We start from the raw sequence: 21,216 nt of genomic DNA, 5'->3' as shown, positions 1-21,216 counted from the left end.
GGGGAGGGGAGGCTGGGGCACCCCATTACAGCCTAGAAGGGGTGGAAGTTTAGACTCCCTCCTCGGTCATTTTCGGACTGGGTCGGGGTGGGACCACGGTTGTTTTTCCTATGTGTTTGGGTGGAGTAGAGCATTTATTGTCTAAAAGTTTTCTGTCTTACTAGTCTGCCTCTGTCCTCATTCTTTAGGTGGAGAGAGCGGATTTTTGTTGGACTTTTTTGTTGTCTGCACCCATTGACCTTTACCTGTGGTCGCCTTCTTTAGCTCCGATGGAAGAGTACATGGGGCATGAAGGAAACCCATGGAACTCACCTGCATGCTGAAGTCCTTCCTGAGGTTCCGAGCTGGTCTGCCGCCTTCTGTTTACATTTCAGAGACTTCTCGTTTGTTTTATAGATGTTGTTGTACTTAGTGGGAGCAATAGGGAAACGTCCGTCTGCCCCCATCTTCCCAGAAGGGGAAGTGTTACTCCGTTTCTTTTCACAGGCAGCAGGTGAGACATTGACTTGGCTCTGTAATCCAGAACATTTATTAATGAGAGCTGTTGAGTTGGCATGAGACGTTTGCTATCAGCATGGTTTTAAAGGAGATGATAATGACGAAGAAAAGTAGTTGGATGCTTTTATGCAGTTCTTTTCTTTCCAGCCCTTTTAAGGGACCCTGAACTGGATAGGTGCTAATGGAAGGACCGAGACGGTGAGAAGCTGGGAAATGAGTAACCTATACCGCACCATCTGGCCTGCTGCAGTTCAGAAAGGCACGTGGCTCAGCCCAGTTTCTTCTTCTCCTCTGTGTTTATTTGAGGTGCCAAATGCTAGATTTAAGCCAAGAACCGATTTTGAAAATATTTTTCTACTTCTGTTTTGTCAAACGTGTTCCTTGGCATATTATGTTAGGGCTGGTTCTGCTAAAGCTTTGCAGAGCCTTCTGTTTCTCCAAGCTGATTTGGCTTGTACAATTCAAACATTAGACCCCCGTTCTGGAACAGAAGCCTTCTCCAGAGATAGCACTAAGTGAGTTTTAATTTCCAGGCAGGTAATACTTTTCAAATGAGAGACGGTGCTTTTATCCTTTAATTGTTATTTTTTTATATATGGCACTTCTTTTTTAGCTGTTTTCTGCTGAAGCCTGTTTGGCTATATTTTCTCTTTCCATAATCTTTCTAATTATAAGGAGAAAAGCAAATGTTCAGCTAGCCTTCTTTTAACAAGAGAAAGAAATGGAAGTGCGACTGCTTTACTTTCATAATTTGATTCTGATTGAACTTTTAAGATATTGGTGTGATTTTAGTATAAATAAATAAAGGCTACCCATCAAGGTTATAGGTAGGATAGATGTCTCAGTAAGACAGTACAGAAACGCTTCGTGGAAAATTTTGGTCTCTGGATGAGGAAAGGGTTTCCTCCTGGGTTCAAATATGAAAGAAGTTTCAATCCTTTTCACTTATTCCCTGCAAGTCTTTTGGAGAGATGGATGATTTTAGCAGCTTCTGTATCTCTGACTAGTGGCAAAATAATATCTCATGAAAGGGAATTGATTGTTCACATTTCCTGTATGCATACGTACATACTCATAGAATTTTGGTAAGATAATAAACTTGAATTCTCTCATTCCGTATGAAGATTTGAGGACCAAAGGAAATAAATGACTTCTTCAAGATTATATAAATAATCAATGCTAATTGACACGACATTGTAAACTGACTATACTTCAACAAAAATACAGATATATAAAAAGAATAAATAATGGTAGAGGGTGAGCTAGAATGGTATTATTTTGATTTCAACCTTTTTTTTTTTTTTACTAAAATCATGTATCTTTTTTGTAAAGAAGATTTAAATAATTAAATAATAAAAGCAATACTCTCAATAGTCAAAAACCAAAAGGGCCTCGATCAGGATTTGGGGGAGGCTGAAAGCATTACTTGGTGTTGGTTGGTTGAAGAAATGAGGCAGCACATGGTTCAGCGTTAGTTTGAGTGTAGGTAGACTCCATCAACAGAATAATGACCCGATTCACAGCAGTTGCATTTGAGTTGTGTTTAATTTGGGTCGGGGGGGGGGTCCTCTTTTTGTTCTTTCATCTTCTCTGGTTCTGTATGAATGTGGTGGTGCTTTATGCAGCCCCACAAGTCAGCCTGGGCTGCTTCTGAGACATCGGTATTATTATTTCAGTGTGGGAAAGCCTGCTTCCATGCTCTCTGCCTGTCCTTTGTCACTTGCTCTTTGTCACCAGTTACAGCTCCTGTCCCACCCTTCACACGATATGTGCTCTTCAGACTAAATATATGTAACGTATTACTTTTCTCAGGAATTGGTGTGAAAGCAAAGAGGATGGCTGAACCACAGTGAGAGACATCAAATTCCAGGTCACCCAGAGCCCCCTGATCCTTTGAGATGAATTTTCTACCCAGCTAATTTGAGTTTTCTTCCCTCGTCTGGGCAGGCAGGAACCCGATTTAAATTCCCAGGGCTGTGACTCTAAGAGGGTGTTAGAATTTGTTTTAGCTCTTTTTCACCTTGTTGTTCTTCACTCCCACCCACCTCGCCCTGCTCCGGGTTCAGAGTCTTCTTTCCGCTTTGAAGCTCAGGGCACTTCATCTTAGGAGGTCCTCCAGGATTCTCTGTAAACAGAAGGTTCTGCATAGATATTCTCACCATTAGTTAATCTACTGAGAATTCAGGATCAGAGAAGTAGCGTAGGCTTAGAAACTTGGCTACATACTGAAATTGCTAGGGGAGATTTAAAAAAAACCAAAAAACTGGCCAGTCCCTGGTCATAGATTCTTACCTAATTGGTCTGAGAGGGGGCCTAGGCACTGATAATATTTTAGGTATTCCCCAGGTGATTCTTACGTTCAGCAAGCTTCATACCCCTCCCTTCCAGGTAAGGTCCAGTTACCACTTAAATTCTGAGTAAGCCTGGCTGGTTCTCTGTTGTAAGAACATTCCGGGTCCCAAGGAGAGAGCAGCTCTCTGCTTTCACTCTTAGAGCCATGGAGGGGAAGCCCAGTGGGTTTGGTTCCTTGAGGGTCTCATTGTGACTCTTAAGTCACCACCCCTTAATTTTCTTTTATAGTATAGGCTTATTCTAAAGCAAGAATTCTCAAACGTGGTTTACTATCTCCCTAGAGGGTCTCAAAAGGCACTGCAAAATTTATTTAAAGTCACTTTACTCTCTAAAGAAGCTTTTCTCTCTCCTAAGGACGGGACTGAAATCAAGCAGTGGAAAAGGGTGTCACAGGTTTCCAAAGTCTGAAGTGTGGACATGCTGCAGTTTGTTCCTCTGACAAATGTTGGATTCCCTTCTTTGTTTTGCTGACTCTGGAGTGTCAGCAGTGAATTGCTTGCCTCGTAACAACAGTCGGTAATTGGGTTTATTGCCTCCGTTGGCATCTTTGTTGTAGTTTTTAAAATGTCATTATAGAAGGAAGGTGAGTCTGTCTGAATATCAGCAATATATTTAGAGGAGAGACTGGGAGAATTCAGCGGCTGCAACCCCTCTTGTGTGTAAACACCCCAGCAACTTTGCCTGAACTCCTTAGCATTGCTTTCACAAGGTGGGGACAAGCAAGCCGGAACGGGATTCGGTGTAGCAGGGGCCTGCTAGAATGAGTGCTGAGCTGATGAGCCTGGAGGGTGCTTTGTCACTTTTTCTGAGAGGCACAGCTGAATCAATTTTTGGAAGAGGGCACCCAAGGGAGAAGCCCTTGCTGGAACAGAAAGGTGAGACCAAGATAAGTATCCGATTTTTAGAAGGAGAGAGACTTCTGGGATTGTCAGATCCAGCCCATTCATTGACAGGTAGATTTCGTAGGGATTTCTGCAACATTCATTAAGCACCTATTAGAATGCTACATGCTGTGTTAGAGCTCGAAAACGTAGATGAGATGTTAGGGTTCTCAGGAGAGACAGAACCAGTAGGAGATTTTATGTATTTATATATGATGTATTATTAGAAATTGGCTTATGCAACTGTGGAGGCTGACAAGCCCTAAGATCTACAGTTGGCAAGCTGGAGATCCAGAAGAGCTGTTGATGTGGTTTTAGTTAGAGTCCAGAGGCCAGACCACCAGGAGAGCTGATGGTCTAAGTTCTAGTCTGAAGGCTGGTGGGCTTGAGACTCAAGAAGAGCTGATATTTCAGTTTGAGTCCAAAAGCAGGAAAAAGTCAATGTCCCAGATTAAAGGCTCAGGCAGGAGGAATCCCCCCTTACGTGGGGGAGAGCCCACCTGTTCAGTCCAGCTTTCCTTCAACTGATTGGGTGAGGCCCTCCCATATTGGAGCAGGCCATCTGGTTTACCCAGTCTGTCAGTTTAAATGGGCAGCTCACCCACAGTCATTCTCACAGAAATATGCGGAATAATACTAGACCAAGCAGCTGGACACCTTGTGGCAGGGTGACACATAAAATTAACTCTCAACAATGGCTTTTGCAAACATGTATAACACAGATTTAGGTCTCAGATCCAGGTCCCCTGACCTTTGCTCAGAGTTCTTATATCTACCTCATGTTGCTGCTTTCTGATTTATCTGTAACAAATGAATAATCAAGAAAAAAATCACCAGGAAAATTGATGAGTTAGACTTCATCAACCATCAGAACTCCATCAAAAAACTTCTTCAAATTAAAAGAAAAAAAAAGTAAAGGGGAGGGTGTAGCTCAGTGGTAGACTGCATGCCTACCATGCATGAGGTCCTGGGTTCAATGCCCAGTACCTCCATTAAAAAGGTAAATAAATGACCTAATTACTACCCCCCCCCCAAAAAAAAGCCTCAATAAAGTGAAGACAAGCCACAAACTGGGAGAAGGTATTTGCAAACTTGAGTTCTGATGAAGAACTGGTACCCAGGATGTCTAAGGAGCTCTTAAAGTCAATATTAAGAAGACAACCTAATAAAAAAAATCAGCAAATATTTGAATAGAAGCTTCACAAATGAATAAACATTCCATTAGCACATGATAAGATACAGGACATCATCAGTCATCAGAGTAATCCAAATTAAAATAACGAAGAAACTGTATGACACGTATAAAAAGAATATAGAAATACATGAGGGAATACAAAAATGATTGCCAGGTTTCCTGATACCTGGTGCTGGACGGAAGGGTGGAGGGCAGCTGTCTGATGCTCTGCTCTGTCATCACAATTCACACAAACCTGGAAAGCCTGTCTCTTTGCTGCACACCTTTGGCCACACAGTGTACTACGAACGCATCTGTTCTTCAGTGTTTGGTGTGTGAAAGCAATCTGGTGATAGCACGTAGGTTTTAATTAGTTTGCAGCCTAGTGATATGGAAAGGCTGGCTTGTTTAACTTGTTTGTTTTATACATTTAGTCATAATCATGAATCTTTGAAAAAAAAATTCTCTCCTTGAGAACAAACAGAATTCCGTGCAAGGTATTTTTTTGAAATATGTTACTTTCCAGTCGGGGGAGGGCTGCTGGTATTTACTGAGAGTTGCATCACATGTTCTCATAGATGAACAGTGACAGCCCCGTTGGGTGGGTACTTTCATTATTCCCATTTTCCTGATGAGGAAGTAGAGACCCAGAGTGATGGAGGAACTTGTCCAGGCACACAGTGGTAGCCAGTAGCAAAGTCAAGATGGAAACAGAGGCCTACCTGGTCCTGGGTTAGCCACTGTGTGTGTTATTTTCATCCTCCATCCATTCATTTCATCATCATGAGGTCTATGCCAGTTTTGCCTGTAAGCTGAGAGAATCCCAGCTCTCAGATGAAACTCTCATGGTGACAGGTAATAAACAAGAAAAAGGAAAATAAATCATTGCAAAGAATGATGAAGACTGAACATAATAAACCAGAGCAGTGGGGTAGACACTGACGGAGGGGACTCCTGTCGAGATGCTTGTCAGGGAGAGCCTCTGCTGGGCCATTGAGAAGATGAGCTCAAACTTCTGGTCTCCGCACTAAGCTTTGCATCCTCTTGGTCAGCAACCCTATACTAAAAGACGGTATGTTTCTGTAAGTGTGTGCAGAGCAGTTTTTTAGAATCACCCTTAACACGGATCTTCTTGGATCTAAAGGAAAAAAAAAAAGAATATTTCAACAGGTCACCAATAATTGTCCCTGATTGCTATTCATTTACCCATCTCCCAGGGTGGAACTGCCCCACTGGGGTTTCACAATGACTGGGGAGCCCTTCGGGCATTTCTTTGGGAGCTGCCAAGAACAGAGATGCTGATGTCCAGAGCGGAAGACCCACAACCGCAAAGAACTGTCTCGCCCATGATGCCAGTGGTACTGCTGTAGGAAACACTTGGTGAATCTTGCAACGGGCTTAAGCTTGTGTCTGCTGACGTCCCGTGTGTTGACGGGATGAGATTTGGCTGGCTAGGTCTGAGTCCTTTTGTCCTTGGCTTCGTTTAAGTCTTTCCCATTTTGTGACCAAGACCAGGATTTTGACCGGATCTAGTTGATTAGATTCTGAGCTTTCCCTCCTGTTATCTGGATACACGAAATGGCAAGTCAGAAAATGGCTTGTTGGGTTTGTTTTTCTTTCCTTGTATGTAAAATTTAAAACGCTGTAGCTCTTTGGCTTGCAGGTCTGTGCTGTAGTTGAGGAAAAGATGGCCATTAAGAGCCATGTTTTAATCTGCAGTTGGAGAGCCCGTCAGAGGGAAACCAGGCTGGCAGATGTGACAGGGTTGCCTTACATAAATCACCTTCCATTGTCGGGGTGGGCATATGGCCAGTGAGTGTCCTAATTATTGAATGGCTTTTATAGCTCCATTATTTATAATCACTTTCGAATAGCAGCTGGATGACAGTGAGATGGAATGAAAATAGTAGAGTGTGAAAATGATAATCACTGATGGAATTATGGGGATTAGAGATACCTGATGATCAGCCTATGAGTTAAGAACTCTCTCTCCCAATACTTTTTAGCCAGGTGTGCTATGTGCCATACTCTCTAAAAATGAGAGCTGTGGTCAGTCCAGAGAGATGAATCTCTATAAGAATTCGTACCTCTTGGATTTGCAAGAGTCAAAAACAGCCCAAGAATCCTGCAACAGGCACATTCATGTAATAGGTGCAGTGTACTTTTTTTTAATAAAGAAATTCTATTTTGGACTATTTCTTTTTTTTTCTCTTACTGAGGTATATAGTCAGTTTACAATGTTGTATCAATTTCTTACGTACAGCACAATGCTTCAGTCATGCATGAACACACATAAATATCCATTTTCATATTCCCTTTCACTATAAGCCTCTATAAGATATTGAATATAGTTCCATGTGCTATACAGTATAAACTTACTTATCTATTTTATATGTGTTAGTCAGTACCTACAAATCTCGAACTCCCAGTTTATCCCTTCCTACCTTCTTGCCTCCGGGTAACCATAAGGTTGTTTTCTATGTCTGTGAGTCTGTTTCTATTTTGTAAATAAGTTCATTTGTCTTCTTTTTTCAGATTCCACTTATAAGTGATATCATATGGTATTTGTCTTTCTCTTTCTGGCTTACTTCACTTAGAATGGTATTCTCCAGGGACATCCACGTTGCTGCAAATGGCATTATTTTATCATTTTTTATGGCTGAGTAGTATTCCATTGTATAGATATACCATGACTTCTTTATCCAGTCATCTGTTGATGGATATTTAGGATGTTTCCATGTCTTGGCTTTTGTAAATAGTGCTGCTATGAACATTGGGGTGCAAGTGTCTTTCTGAATTAAGGTTCCCTCTGGATATATGCCCGGGGGTGGGATTGCTGAATCATATGATAAGTCTATTTTTAGTCTTTTGAGGATTCTCTACTGTTTTCCACAATATTTTGGATTATTTCTGATGCAGAAAAGTTGCAAAGATAATACAGAGAGTTCTTGAATCTCCTTCACCTCATTTTCCCTAATGTTCAAGGCCCGCATAACCATGATACATTTGTCAGAAGTAAGACGTTAACATGGATACATTACTATTTCCTTAACTCCAGTCTTAACTCATATTTCCCCAGTTTTTTTCACTAGCATCCATTTTCTGTCCCCGGACCCAGTGCCGGACACTATGTTGTATTTAGTTGTATGTCTTCTTGGACACCTCTAGCCTGTAATCTTTCCAGGTTCTTAAGATCTTTCCTTGTTTTTCTCTGATCTTGATAGTTTTAAAGAACATCAGTGTATGATTTTAATGAAAAGTTTCACTTTTCAGTTCTGAATAAACACCTTGTTTGATGTCACAGAGATGGAAAGGAGGAAGCAGAGGGCTTCGGAGTTAGGACTTGTAGGTTCTGATCCTGCATCTCATCACTTCAGCACTGGGGGTCTCACTTTCTTTATCTGTTTTAAAGTGGAAATAATACCAGCTTTCTCACCGTTTTTTTGTTTTTGTTTTTGTTTTATAAGGTTTAAGTGAGATAATGTTGATAAAAGAGATTTATGATAAAGCATCCAAAGTATAATCATCAAAGGGAAGTTTATATTTATAATGGGTGAGTTTTTCTATATTGCAGATTTGTGTAGACTGGAGACTGACACCAGTAACGGATTTTATCCTAGGAATCCTTTAATAAATTTCTCAGAAGGCTCTCCAAGTCTTTAAATAAGTGAAAATTTTCTGCTTTCTGAAAGACTTAGAGATGGGATTTTCTTTTTTAATGGAAGTAGAGTTGATTTACAATGTTGTGTTAATTTCTGATGTATAGTTTTCTTTTTCTTTTCCCCTTAATGGAGGCACTGGGGATTGAACCCAGGACCTCGTGCATGCCATGCACAGGCTCTACCACTGTGCTCTACCCTGCACCCGAGATGGGGTGTTTTTAAGCTACTGCGTGTTTTCATGAAAACCTCATCAGTACAGACCCATGACTCACCCTCCTCCCCCTTTTCTAAGAGAATGCTTCACACACCAGCGCTACCTGCACACACACAGATGCACAATCATACAAACCCTAGCAGTCTTAGGGAGATGTAGCGTGTTTTTCAGGGACACAGTCCTCTAGAAGGGGATATGGTGGCAACCACAGCTTGTGGACCAAGTCCAACGAGCTGCCTGTTTTGGTAATAACGTTTTATTAGAACACAGCCATGCACGGTTGTTTGCATCTTGTCTGGAGTTGATTTTCTGCTTCAGAAGACCTTCTAGCCTGCAAAGCTCTCTGCCCTTTCAGAAAAAATTTCCCTGCTTCTGCTGTAGAATCTTACTGACACCTGCCATGCTTTCCTTTCCCTTCTCGCCTGTCTGGAACCACACACGTGTGATTCTCTCTTTTGTTTCCACCTTTGAAACGTATTTAAAGAGGGCTGCTGTGCAAAGAATAGACTCATAAGGATGCTTTGCTCAGGGGAAATGGTCTCACCTCTTTTTCAGATCCATCAAATGGTATGTAGATATTGCTGGTGGTCTCTGGTCTCATAATCTAGCAGAAGTTGGAGTGGCATGCTCTCATGTAACCCTGCTTGTGTGAGATTGCCCAGTGTAGGTAGGAGGACCTGGAGCTCTGGCCCCAGTCTACTGTTGTGCGAATGATATCAGACCATGTTAGAATATAGTTTGCGACCCAGATTATCCATTCCTGTCTGAGACAGTGTCGGGCTGAGGCTGTGAGGGTAAGGAAACAGCTGTGGTAACTACTATGGATGTTCAAGGCTATGGAATATCAGTGAGATCTCAGTTTGTATTTGCATAAACACGTTTAAAACATCTTACCTGTCAGCAGTACAGGGCTTAAATCCGGGGTACAGGTCCCCTGGGAAGGAACCTCACTTACACTCCCTTGCTGAGTGTTCTCTGGAAGCTAACGCTGTTCAGATAATCACTTTATTGGTTTCTACATATTCCGGGCATCAGGAAGGTATTGGGAAAACTGTTCCGTGTGGGAACAGTTTACGTGGGAAGTCACTCTTGGGTCTTTATATTGAGCTTCACATAGATATTTTCTCATACACAATTCATAGTGACTGTAACTACTTAAGAAAAATAATTCTTAGTGGGGAGGGCATAGCTCAAGTGACAAAGCGTGTGCTTAGTATGTGTGAGGTCTTGGGTTCAATCCCCAGTACCTCCTCCAAAAAAAAAAAAAAAAAGAAGGAATAAACTTAAATACCTTCTCCGGCCAAATAAATAAAGTTTACTATTTAAAAAAGAGTAGACATGCAAAGCTCACTGGGTCCCTGTCCCTACTGGGTCGTGGAGAAAAGAAAAATAATTCTTGTCTTTTACTCTCTTTTATTTGAAAAATTTGAAATCCATACTGCCTCTGGAAAAACAACATAATATATGCCATCATTGACCAGCTGTTAGCATCTTGCCACACCCATTTCATCTCTATCCATATTTCTGGGCGATGGGGCAATCTGAGAGCCTGAGTTTATTCTTCTGTAACATGGGATTGGAAATAGAACCAACCTCATTGGGTTGGGGTGAAGATTGTGAAGTTCTGACTTAGCCCCATGGCTGGCTTGTCAGAAGTGCTTGATCAATGTTCACTGTCATCACTTGAGTCCAGCAGGTCATAGCTTTAGATACTACTGGAGTGTCTTTCAAAGAGTTTAGTGTCTTCTTGAAGGGCACACACACGTCTTCAGATTCCACTCAACCTTCTGAGTGTAGAGATGTGTGACTTCAGCTTTTGGTGAGGTCCCGCAGCTGTCTGTTGATGAGGGCTGAGCATAACCTCACATCAGTGATACAATCTTGCCGGCAGGGAATGTTGTCTTTCTGCTTTCTGTCCATAAGTCTTTTATTTTTTTCTGAACAGGTGTTATTCTTCTACCCCGGTTTCAATGGCATAAATATAAGAAGCACAAAAGGCTGGAAAATAATGGAAAAAGTAGAGATGATGGAATTTAAATCTTACTTTTCTTTCCTTGCTTAATTCAGGTTTCTTCTTGCTGTGAGATGAAATCTGTTATCAAAAGATTGACCAGAAGAAAAGGAGCAGAGGAGGCAGGCGGGAAATCATTTAATAAAGCAGATATCCTAAAGGGCTCGCAAAATGTTTCATGCTTGTCCACGTGGGGAGTTAAATGTAAACAGTAGTTTCTCGAGCTTCATCAGCATACATAAATCTGTCCCACCACCTCTCTTTCATATCCTACACTCACTGCACATTTTTCTCTTTTCTTTTTTAAGTTCCATGGATACAAGACTGTAAGAACAACAGTCTTTGTACCACTAGGGGAAAGGATGTAGTCTTTGCCTGTCTGAGGAGGTACCTCCTGCCTGGAGTCATTTGTGTGGTACCTCTTATTACCTGGTGTCACTGCTAACCCACGAGTCGAGTGACAGCATTTCCTGAGGTTTGCAAGAGATGGGAGAAATAGGGAAATGAGCTCCTTTGCAGAGTCTAGCTTCCCACGTTTTGTTAGGGGGTTTTGCTGGGCTTAGACCAAGGGTTTGAAACTTTAACATGTATTAGAATCACACGGAAGGCTTGGCCAGCCATAGATTGCTGAGCTTAATCTTTGGAGTTTCTGAGTCAGTCAGTCTTGGGTCAGACCCTGTAGTTTGCATTTTCACAAGTTTCTGGGTGATGCTGCTTAGGCTAACCTTGGAGATAGCGGTACTTTCAACCCCAAGAATTGCACAAGGAGAATTGCTCATCTGGGGATGCAGGGTCAACATCTGGATCAGGGGTTGGCCAGCCCTGGCCCCTGGGCCAGATCTGCTGCCTGTGTTTGTAAATAAAGTTTTATTGGAAAACAACCTTGTTTACATATAATCTATAACTGCTTTCATACTACAAAGGCAGAGTGGACTGGCTGGACAGAGTCAGGAAGGGGGCTTAGAAGTCCTTCTGTAAGGAGCTGGCACACTGAGTGTTCCCCATTTCTATGTCTTAGATACAAGGGTTCTTTTGTTTTGATTTCTTTACTCAAATACATACGATAATGGAATCCATTCATTATTTCTCAACAGCCATTCTCCAAATTAATTTTCTCATCTGAACCAACAGTTTCTCAGAAAGAAGGGAAACATAATTTTACCACCCCTGCTCCCTCTCTCTAGTGCAGGATTGACGTCTGATTGAATTATCGGTGGAAAAAAAAATTTTTGGCTCTTTTTTTTTTCCTTTAGGAAAACTGTTTAAATCACATAATTAGAAAGGGGAAATCATTCTCATTTGGACTCTGTAAATGTCAGATAAGTAATATTGTATTTCTTCCAGAAACTGCTGTATGGAAAGCAATTTGTCAACATGTATCAAGAATCTTTAAAAATAATGTTCGTACTCACTGCTCCAATAATTCTACTTCCAGGAAATTTCAGCCAAAATTCATATTCAGGGTTTTGTATTACAGCATTGTTTATAATAGTTTTTATTTTATTTTTATTTTTTTGAAAAAAGGAAAGGCATCTAAATGTCTGTTAATATGAAGCTGATAATATTATGATGAATCCACACTGCTATTTTGGAGCCATTTAAAATTAAGCTGGATGAAGGAAAATGGATACATTGTTTTTGGAGGGAATTTGTATTAAGAATCTTAAACATTTTAATGCTTTTTGTCCCAATATTTCCACTTTAAGGATCACAAGAAAGTAATCAGAAATACAGACAGATTTTGTACAGAATAATCATAGTGGAAACAATTCATATGCTTAATAATTGATAGTGATTACATAGGTTGTGATGGATCGATAAGTTGAAATACTATGTAGCTATTAAAACTATTTTTGATACACTAATAGTATATTGGAAATGCTAATGAATTATTTGTTAGAACATTTGGACATAAATCACACATATCACATGATCCTGCACATCTCCTATTAAATAAGTGTGTCTTATTTAAGGAATTCTGTGTGTTACTCACACCTGCTCATCACCAGTTAAGCTCAGACCCTAGAGTCATTCTTGACGCCTCCCTTGTACTTGGTATCTTCCTCTATCACTTTGGTGAGCCTTATCACTTTCAGCTTTAAATTACATCTCCGCTCTGCCCCTCTCTCCTCTCCTGCCCCTCTCTCTCCTGCCCCTCTTCCAGGCCATTTCTTTAATCCAGGTCACTTCAGGTGGTATTGTGTCAGCTTCAGAGATTTCATCCCATCACCTGCCTCTACGCTTGACCCACTGTGTAGCTCCAAGAGTTATCTTGAAATTTAGACCTCCCTGACTAAAATCCCTTTGGTGGACTCCTACTGAGCTGAGGATAAAATGCAAACTCTTCCCTATGGCCTGTGAGGTACAAAACTATCTGGTCTTTTGTTAACCTCATACTGAGCCTGCCCCTTGTCTGAGCTAGCTACTTTTTGAGCATGTCAACCTCATTTCTAATTTGGAAACTTTTGCACATGCTATTCCTTCTGCCTAGACTGCTTTTCCCCCACACTTTGCAGAGCTAACCAGCTTCTTGTCTTCGCTCTGTTCTCATCTTTTCAGTTACCTCTGCCCAGAGGCCAGCGCTGTTCATCCTTCCTAAAACAGGCATGTCAGTGCCTACTCAGGAACTCAAGGGTTGCCATGTTGTGTCTTCAGGGCCCACAGAGTATCTGGCTGAGAGCGCCTATGAAATGTTTGTTGAGTGAGTGAATGAATGTTCTCAAATATCTAAGTGTATTATAAGTATATATGTATGTATACATGTGTACACACATACAGGACATATAGTACTAAATGTTAATGGTGCAAATGAAATACCAGATGGTTTTTAACTTTCTTTGTTGTACTTTGTGTATTTTTCAAATCTTGTCATTAATCTATGTTACTTTTTTGTGATAAAATATACACAACACAAACTATCATTTTAAAGTGTATAGTTCTGTGGCATTAAGCACATTCACATTGTTATGCAACCATCACCACCATCCATTTCCAGAATTTTTTCATCTTTCCCAGCTGAAACTCTGTACCCATCAAATACTAACTCCCCAGTTATTTACGTTATTTTTACAATAAGAAAAACGTTAGGAAAAACGTGTTAGAAAGGAACAAATAGCAAACATTGTTTTCCAGACAAAGCCTATTTAAATATATGGCACATTGTAAGTTTGAGTGACTGTAAAACTAGTAAATTTGTATTTCAGTTTATAATTTTGTGTTTTAAACACTAGCCTTTATAAATCTAAACTGCTGTGGGTTAAAAAAATTTTTTTGCGGTTTTTTTTCCAGCTTTTTTTTTTTTTTGATATAGTAACTCTACTGCAGTGTAAACCATTTGTGTTACTTTAATAAATAAAGCTTTCCTACAGCTATAGTCATTCCTTGAGAAAACAGTATGGTAAAGCAGGGTCACCTGGAAGTGTGATTAGTTTAACATCGTTTTGCAAGCTTTTTTCTCAGACTTGAAAATTTGAAGTGTATTAAAGTCTAAATTCTAATGACAATGAAACACTATTCTTTGGCTTTCTAGATATCCTGGAGCTTGTATGATGCGAGGACAGTTGTATTTTGGCTTCTCAGTCAGAAATGCATGAATGAAGAGGGCTCAAAAATATCCTCTCTAGAAACCTAATTTCTTGAGCATAAAGATTATTTCTGCTGATTAGCATTTTCCCTTAGGATCTACATTCTAGGGTATAGAGATCAGCCCAAATTGAGACCCCTCATAATCTGTCACCTTAAAAATGATGCTTCGGGTTGAGTTGGCAAACCACAATCTAGCATGGGAGAGGAAAATCTGGAGCAACAACACAACTCAGTTATCTTAGGGGATTGTTTCCTGTTTAAATAATGAAAAGCAAAATTTGTAATGTAAATAACTAATGAAGGAATCATATCCAGAATATGTAAAGAGCATCTTATCAAGAATAACAGGACAGCCCATTAGGAAAATTCACAAAGAATGTCAACAGGCAAGTTATAGGAGAGGAAATACAAAAGACAAAAAAAAATGATAGAGTGTTCAGTTTCACTAGTAATCAATAGCTGTAAATTACGATAACAACAAGATACCATTTCATTTTTATTAGATTAGAAAGATTTTCAAAAGATGGACGGTGCGAAAAGAGTTAATGACTGTTAGTTTGAAGGCTGCCTTACCAAGTTGGCTCTGGGCTAAAATTTGGGAACTTGGATTTCAGTAGGGTTCCTTCCGTTCCCAGCACTAATAGTGGCTCACCACGCTTTAACTGTCATGCAAAAGATAGACTTTATGCTTTCCTTCTGTAGTCTGGAGCTTGGTTTCATGCCAGGCAGAGGCTGCCTACGTGACCATTTCCTAATAAAAACCCTGGGCCTTTATGTGTAATGCCTTGAGTGTCTAATGGGGCACATTTCACACAGTGCCCTGGTAATTAGAATGACTCTACTGGGGAGGAGATTCTTGGAAACGTGCATCTAGACTTTGTTGCCCCTTGAGTCTTTTCCCTTTGCTGATAACTGCTTTGTGCCCTTTTGCTGTAATAAACCATAGCTTTGAGTACAACCATATACTGAGTCCCGTGAATCCTCCTAATGAATCTTCAAATCAGGGAGTGGTCTTGGGACCCCTGACACACTAATAATAGCAAATGTTAGCCTGAGTGTGGGCAAATGGGACCTCCAAGACTTTTGGTAGAAAGGTAAATTGGCACCACCAATTTGGAGAATTTCGTGATATCTAGGTAAGTTAAAGATGAGGATCCAGGTTTAAATAGTTTAGAGAAAAAGAACATTCACACATTTGTTAAAAATAAAAAGTACTATAATGACACTTATTGCAGCATTGTTGTATTGTCAGCAGCATTGGAAATAACCTAATTTTCTCCGAAGAAGAAATAAAATTGGTATATTTTTAGATGGAATATTATGCATTATTTAAAATAATTAAACATTACATTGATTGACATGGGTAGATTTCTGTAAACTAATGTGAATTTAAAAAGCAGAGCTATATTGTAAATCTAAAAGGTACAGAGTGCCAGATACATACATTGGAAAATACAAAATAATGGCTAATCTAGGACAGGGTCTAAGCCCTCACTTTCCCATTTAAATGGATGAAATTGTCTTAAAAAAAGCTCTGAACCCTTTTCTTGGAAAAAGTTCCACATACTACTGACCTATGTTCTCTTTTCCATTTGCAAAACAAATCTTGAATTTCACAGAAAGTCAAGATGCTATGACAAACTCTCTAGCAATTTATTATTTCATTGGCTCATTGCCCTTGACAATTAGGAGATTTATAAACGTGTCCCCTGAATCATTGACAATTAATTTGAGATTAGATGCCCCCAAAGTACAGTATTTTTAATGTAATGTGAAGGTTGAGGCTTTTCACTTATAAATGTCATGGAACACAGAGTAAATGTTAACCGGCAGCATAGTTAACCCTGCCCTTTTGCACATCCGAAGTAGAGAGGAGTTTCAGTTTGATGATCATAGCGTTTAGCTAGCTTGGCTAGTTTTAATGTAAAGCTCAAATGTAAGCAAAGAGCGTTTATGTCTTAAGAACGCTTCCAATCTGTATGCCTCTGATTCATCTCGATGGATACTGCATATGATCCGTAAGGATCTATGTGGGGTAAAGAGATATTGGATCCCATAGCATCGTTATGGCTCAAATGATAACTGTCAATGCCTTCTCTGGTCTCCTAAGAGGAATATAAATCCTATGTTCTAAGCAATGGAGATTTTGCTGGAAAACATTCTTGTTAGCCTTTTGGTCAAATTCCAGAGCGTCTAGACCTAGAAGTAGAGTTGTCAGGTGTGACTATCAAATATCAGTGATTTACCAGTTGGTTTTATTTTCTGAACTACACCTCCAGTACAGTGCCAGGAATATACTAAGTATGCACTAAATGTTAACTAGTTTACATGTGTGCAGACAATTTTAGCACAAGGTAGAGTTTTATTCCCTTCTAAAACCTCTAGAAGTCTCCTTTAGTCCAAATTTCCCTACACCTGTATTTGTTTCTGGTCATTTCTAAGTCCATAGGTTTCATATTTGTGTGCATTTTGAAAAAGAGTTAACAGTCCACCTTTGGACTGATCTCAGCTCTTTCCCCAATTACTTGAGCAGTTGTCCACTCTGCGTGACTATGATAGTCTCCATCTTTCATTAAGTGCTTTTCTCTTAGCCAGGCACCGTCGGAATCTCATTTAATCCTCACAACAGTCTACAACAGAGCTACTGGTACCTCAGTGCTCTATTTTTACAGATGAGAAAAGCGAGGTTCACAACTTGGGTTCACCAGCTAAGAAATAGTGGAACCAGGATTTATACCCAATCGTATCTGTCTTAACCACCAAGATTTACTCCACTTTTCTTTCAGTTTATCTCTCTAATGGGAAATTGAAGACTAAGCATGCAAAACAGAGCCTACCACATAGTCATTCAATAATTATTTATATTTTAAACTTTTGAGATTGATTTTATTATAGTGTAAGTTACATGCTATAAAGTGCACCGATTTACATATAGAGTTCCATAAGTTTTGATAAATGTGTAAACTTGTGTTATCAGTACCATGGCTAAGATTTACTGTATTGGAACCACCGCCCCCCAAAAGTTTCCCCGGACTCCCCCTTTCAAAAAAGTTTTTATCTTGAAATCACTGTAGACTCTCAGGAAGTTGTAAAAGATAGGACAGAGATCCTGTGTACCCTTCACCCAGGTTCTTCCAGTAGTAACATTCTTACGTAACTGTAGTACAGTTGCAAAGCCAGGAAATAGACTTGGGGACACTCCACAGATCTTACTCCCTTGTGCTTCTCTGAGGTTAGTCTTTGCCTGTCCTCAGCTCCAGGGAAGCCCTGAACTGCTTTCTGTCACTGTGGTTTAGCCTGTTCTGAAGCTTTACATGCAAATGGAATCGTATAGCATGTTCTCTTTCACATCTAGCTTCTTTTGCTTGGCATTATGTGTTTGAGATTCATCACTATTACTGTGTTAGTGGTTTGTTCTTTTTAATTGTTGTGCGGCATCCAATTATTTGAATATAACAGTTTGCTTATCCATTGACCTGTTGATGGACATTTGGGTTATTTCCAATTTGGGGCTATTACACAGTGAATAAAGTTGCTGTGACGACTTATCTACAAGTTTGTGTGTGTGTGTATCACTGAGTCACTATGCTGCACACCAGAAACTAACACAACACTGTAAATTGACTATGCTTCAAATAGAAATTTTTTTAAAAATGTCTTTTAAGGTTTAACTTGAGGGGAGGGCATACCTCAGTGGTAGAGTGTGTACTTAGCATGTATGAGGTCCTGGGTTCAATCCCCAGTACCGCCATTAAATAAATAAATACGTTAATAAATTTTAAAAAGGTTTAACTTTGTAAGATACTGCCATATTGTTTTCCCAAGACCGAGAACCGTTTTCTATACCCACTAGCAATGAATAAGAGTTCCTGTTGCTCCACAATCTTGATAACACTTGATACTGTCAGTCTTTTTAGTTTTTGTCATTCTAGCTGGTATGTAGTGGGGTCTCATTGTGGTTTTAATTTGCCTTCCTCTGATAACTCGTGATATTGAATATCTTTTCATGTGCCTAATGGACAATCATATATATTCTTTTATACAATTCTGTTCAAACGTTGTGCCCATTTTAAGCTAGGGTGAGAAGTGGGGTGGGTGTTTGTTTCCTTCATTCAGTAAATGTTTGATGAGTAAGTGAATATTTATTGAATGACCTAAGAGTGACCTGTGTATTTTCCTCTTGGCCGCTTGAAACCTCAGGTTTACTGCAGCTCAAATGGACTAGTTCAAACTGGGCTTCATTAGTCTATTCTAAAATGATCCCCTGTAGCAAGGAATCTGGTTTTGAACATGGTATTAAAATAGAGATCAGGGGGAGGGGTGTAGCTCAAGTGGTAGAGCGCATGCTTAGCATACATGAGGTCCTGGGTTCAATCCCCAGTACTTCCTCTAAAAATAAAGAAATATACCTAATTACCTCCCCACCAAAAACAAATAAAAATAAAAGTAAAATAAAATAGAGATCAGTAGTTTCCTTCCCTGGTAGGACATACCATCATCTTCACCACCACTGTCATCCTCACTCCTTACTCTTTTTGACCGTGGGAAAATTAACACCTGACAACATGAACTTTGGGGTTCTCATGGATACTGCTGCATTGCTGCATTGTTTCTCTAATGCTAGAAATGCTCTTACCTAATTTTTATCTTGCCTATAAATAGAAGGACAATCTTAGCCTTGTTATTTTTAGCTGTCAGTGAAGCAGTTTTCGCCATTAAGAGTGAATGTTAGCTAGAATGATCTACCAGCCTTCTGTTGATCATGTAGACTCTAATTTGTGCTTATAATTTTTTAAAACCTTTGATTATTTTCTTCTTCCTATGATACATTTTTGTATTTTTTTTTAATTTTTAGCTTTTGTTCTGTTCACTGTAGAGAATTGAAAAGAAATAAACACATAGACATGTCCAGGTAACAACTGCTTAGTTAACAACAATCATTAAAGAAACCAGTATGTATCTAGTGCTTTTAAATCAGTGCAGGACAGTAAGGTCTACATATCTCTGTTTGTCTATATAATGAAGACTGATGTCCCCTTCTTTACATCCCAAACTCAAGTCCTTCTCCCTACAAACTGTCATTAAAATTTTCTGACGACTCCTCCCGTTAATACGTGGTCTCTCCTTTTCTTTACTCCTTTTCACACAAAAGGGATCAGACAGTGTGAACTATTCCACACGTTTTCCTGCAGCATCAACACACGAAGACCTGGCTTTCGCAAAGTGGTTATTATATGGATGAACTATACTTTGCTTAGTTGATCCCCTGGTGGTTGTTTCCAGGGTTTTTTTGGATTTATTTTTATTTATTTGCTGTTATAAAAATGCTTCAGTAAACAATACTGGAGATTTTAGCAGACTTTTACAGTTACGCCCATAAGGTAAATTTCTTCCAATTGGGATCCCTGGTCAAAGAGCATTTTGTAATTTGTCAGCTATTGCTTGATTGTCATCTTTACGTTTTCCACTATTCACTCTCCGTCTAATAGTGGCTGTAAGTGTCTGTGACACTATTTAAAAGGGAATAGCTTTATTTATATTCTTTTTTATTTTAGCCTTCTGATATTATACGAACTGGGACCACCAGTTTAATGCTGTTTCAGTGCTGTCTTATCTTTATTACTTTCTTGCTTGTTTTTTCCCCTGCAGAGGAAAACGTAAAGTAGGTCTTCCTGATAACAGGGTGGCGGACTGGAGTGGCTCCGTGTGGCTTTCCCACACACAGCTCTCAGGCCACTCAGCCTTTAGGAAGCCCCACCGTTGATGCATTCTGTGTTATATGTTTCCTGCAGGAGGAAAGCTGAACAAGGACCTGCGGCATTTTCTCAATCAGCGGTTCCAGAAAGGGTCACCCGATCATGAGCTCCAGCAGACCATAAGGGATAACCTTTACCGCCATGCTGTGCCTTGTAAGTAGCCAGTTTGGGGCATCATCCTGCTGGGTGGGTGGGTGAAAAGCCCAGGGTAGAAAGAAGAGCCCAACAGCTGGTTCTGGAACCCTTGGCAGTTTGGTCAGTTAGGGACTCCCTAAGTCCAGGGAGTTGTAATTGACAACGGGTCGTCTGAGGCTGTGCAAGATAAATTACTTGACTTTTGCATTCTGGCTCTGCCACTTACTAGTTGAATAATGCCAGGCAAATTATTTATCCTTTCAGGTCCAGTTTTCACAACAGTAGAAAGGACATCTCAGTCATGCTAACTTCATAGAGCTGTTAGGAAGTCCATGGGGCGAGGCACGCCGATGCCTTTTGTCCAGCACGGGCGTGGTGTCGGTCTCCGTAAATGTTAACCATCCTTGCCATCAATGCAGGGGACCAGGCCAGAGGCCTTCAGACTGACCTCTGAGGAGATCCCTGAATCTCTAGGGGCCCCTCAGGGGGCTCCCTCGTCTTCCCCGCCTTTATCAGATTCAGAAATCACGATCTCATGTGTCGTTTTGTTTGAGAAATAGTTTCCACAGGTTAAAAAACCCAAAGCTCCAAACCCATTAGATCAGACCAGACCTAAAAAAGCAAGACTTAGAACATAGGGACAGTGACATCAGAGATTCTGTGTTCAGAGAAGGAAGGAAAGAAGGGAGGAAGGAGGGAAGTCAGTCCACAGGGCAGAGACACTGGCAGCTCAGTGGTAATGAGGTCCGACTATGCTCTTCCGAACTACCTCCTTATGTATAAGGTAAAAATCCTGGGAAGACATACAATTATTTATTTTCATTTAAAATAAGAAGAAAGAATGAGTCTGGTTTTCTTGCTTGGAAGTTTTCTTTTCTCCTCTCTATTACACAGTCTTTCAAATTTTGAAATTTATTTTTTAGAAATACCATTTTTTAATCAAAATGA

At 40.1% G+C, this 21,216-nt stretch overlaps 1 protein-coding gene and 1 non-coding gene across 16 annotated transcripts in view; both read left to right on the top strand.

Annotated features, from left to right (window-relative positions):
- Positions 1-21,216, top strand: part of MAGI1 (membrane associated guanylate kinase, WW and PDZ domain containing 1) — a 574,222-nt gene that overhangs the window by 324,019 nt on the left and 228,987 nt on the right. For 14 of the 15 annotated variants that reach the window (XM_015236779.3, XM_015236773.3, XM_006196468.4 and 11 more), the window contains exon 2: positions 20,170-20,286. In XM_015236779.3, coding sequence (XP_015092265.2) covers positions 20,170-20,286 — 117 coding nt within the window. Of the gene's footprint in view, positions 1-381; positions 494-20,169; positions 20,287-21,216 lie in introns of those variants that run through there. The other variant, XM_072941632.1, reaches the window with a different exon arrangement.
- TRNAG-ACC (transfer RNA glycine (anticodon ACC)) lies at positions 4,651-4,723 on the top strand. Its single transcript has one exon. It is a non-coding gene; the product is annotated as a tRNA-Gly (tRNA).

This window comes from Vicugna pacos, chromosome 17, assembly GCF_048564905.1.
Source record: "Vicugna pacos chromosome 17, VicPac4, whole genome shotgun sequence".
Taxonomy (NCBI): domain Eukaryota; kingdom Metazoa; phylum Chordata; class Mammalia; order Artiodactyla; family Camelidae; genus Vicugna; species Vicugna pacos.
Note: the sequence above shows the minus strand (reverse complement) of the source record. Positions and strands in the feature narration are given on the sequence as shown.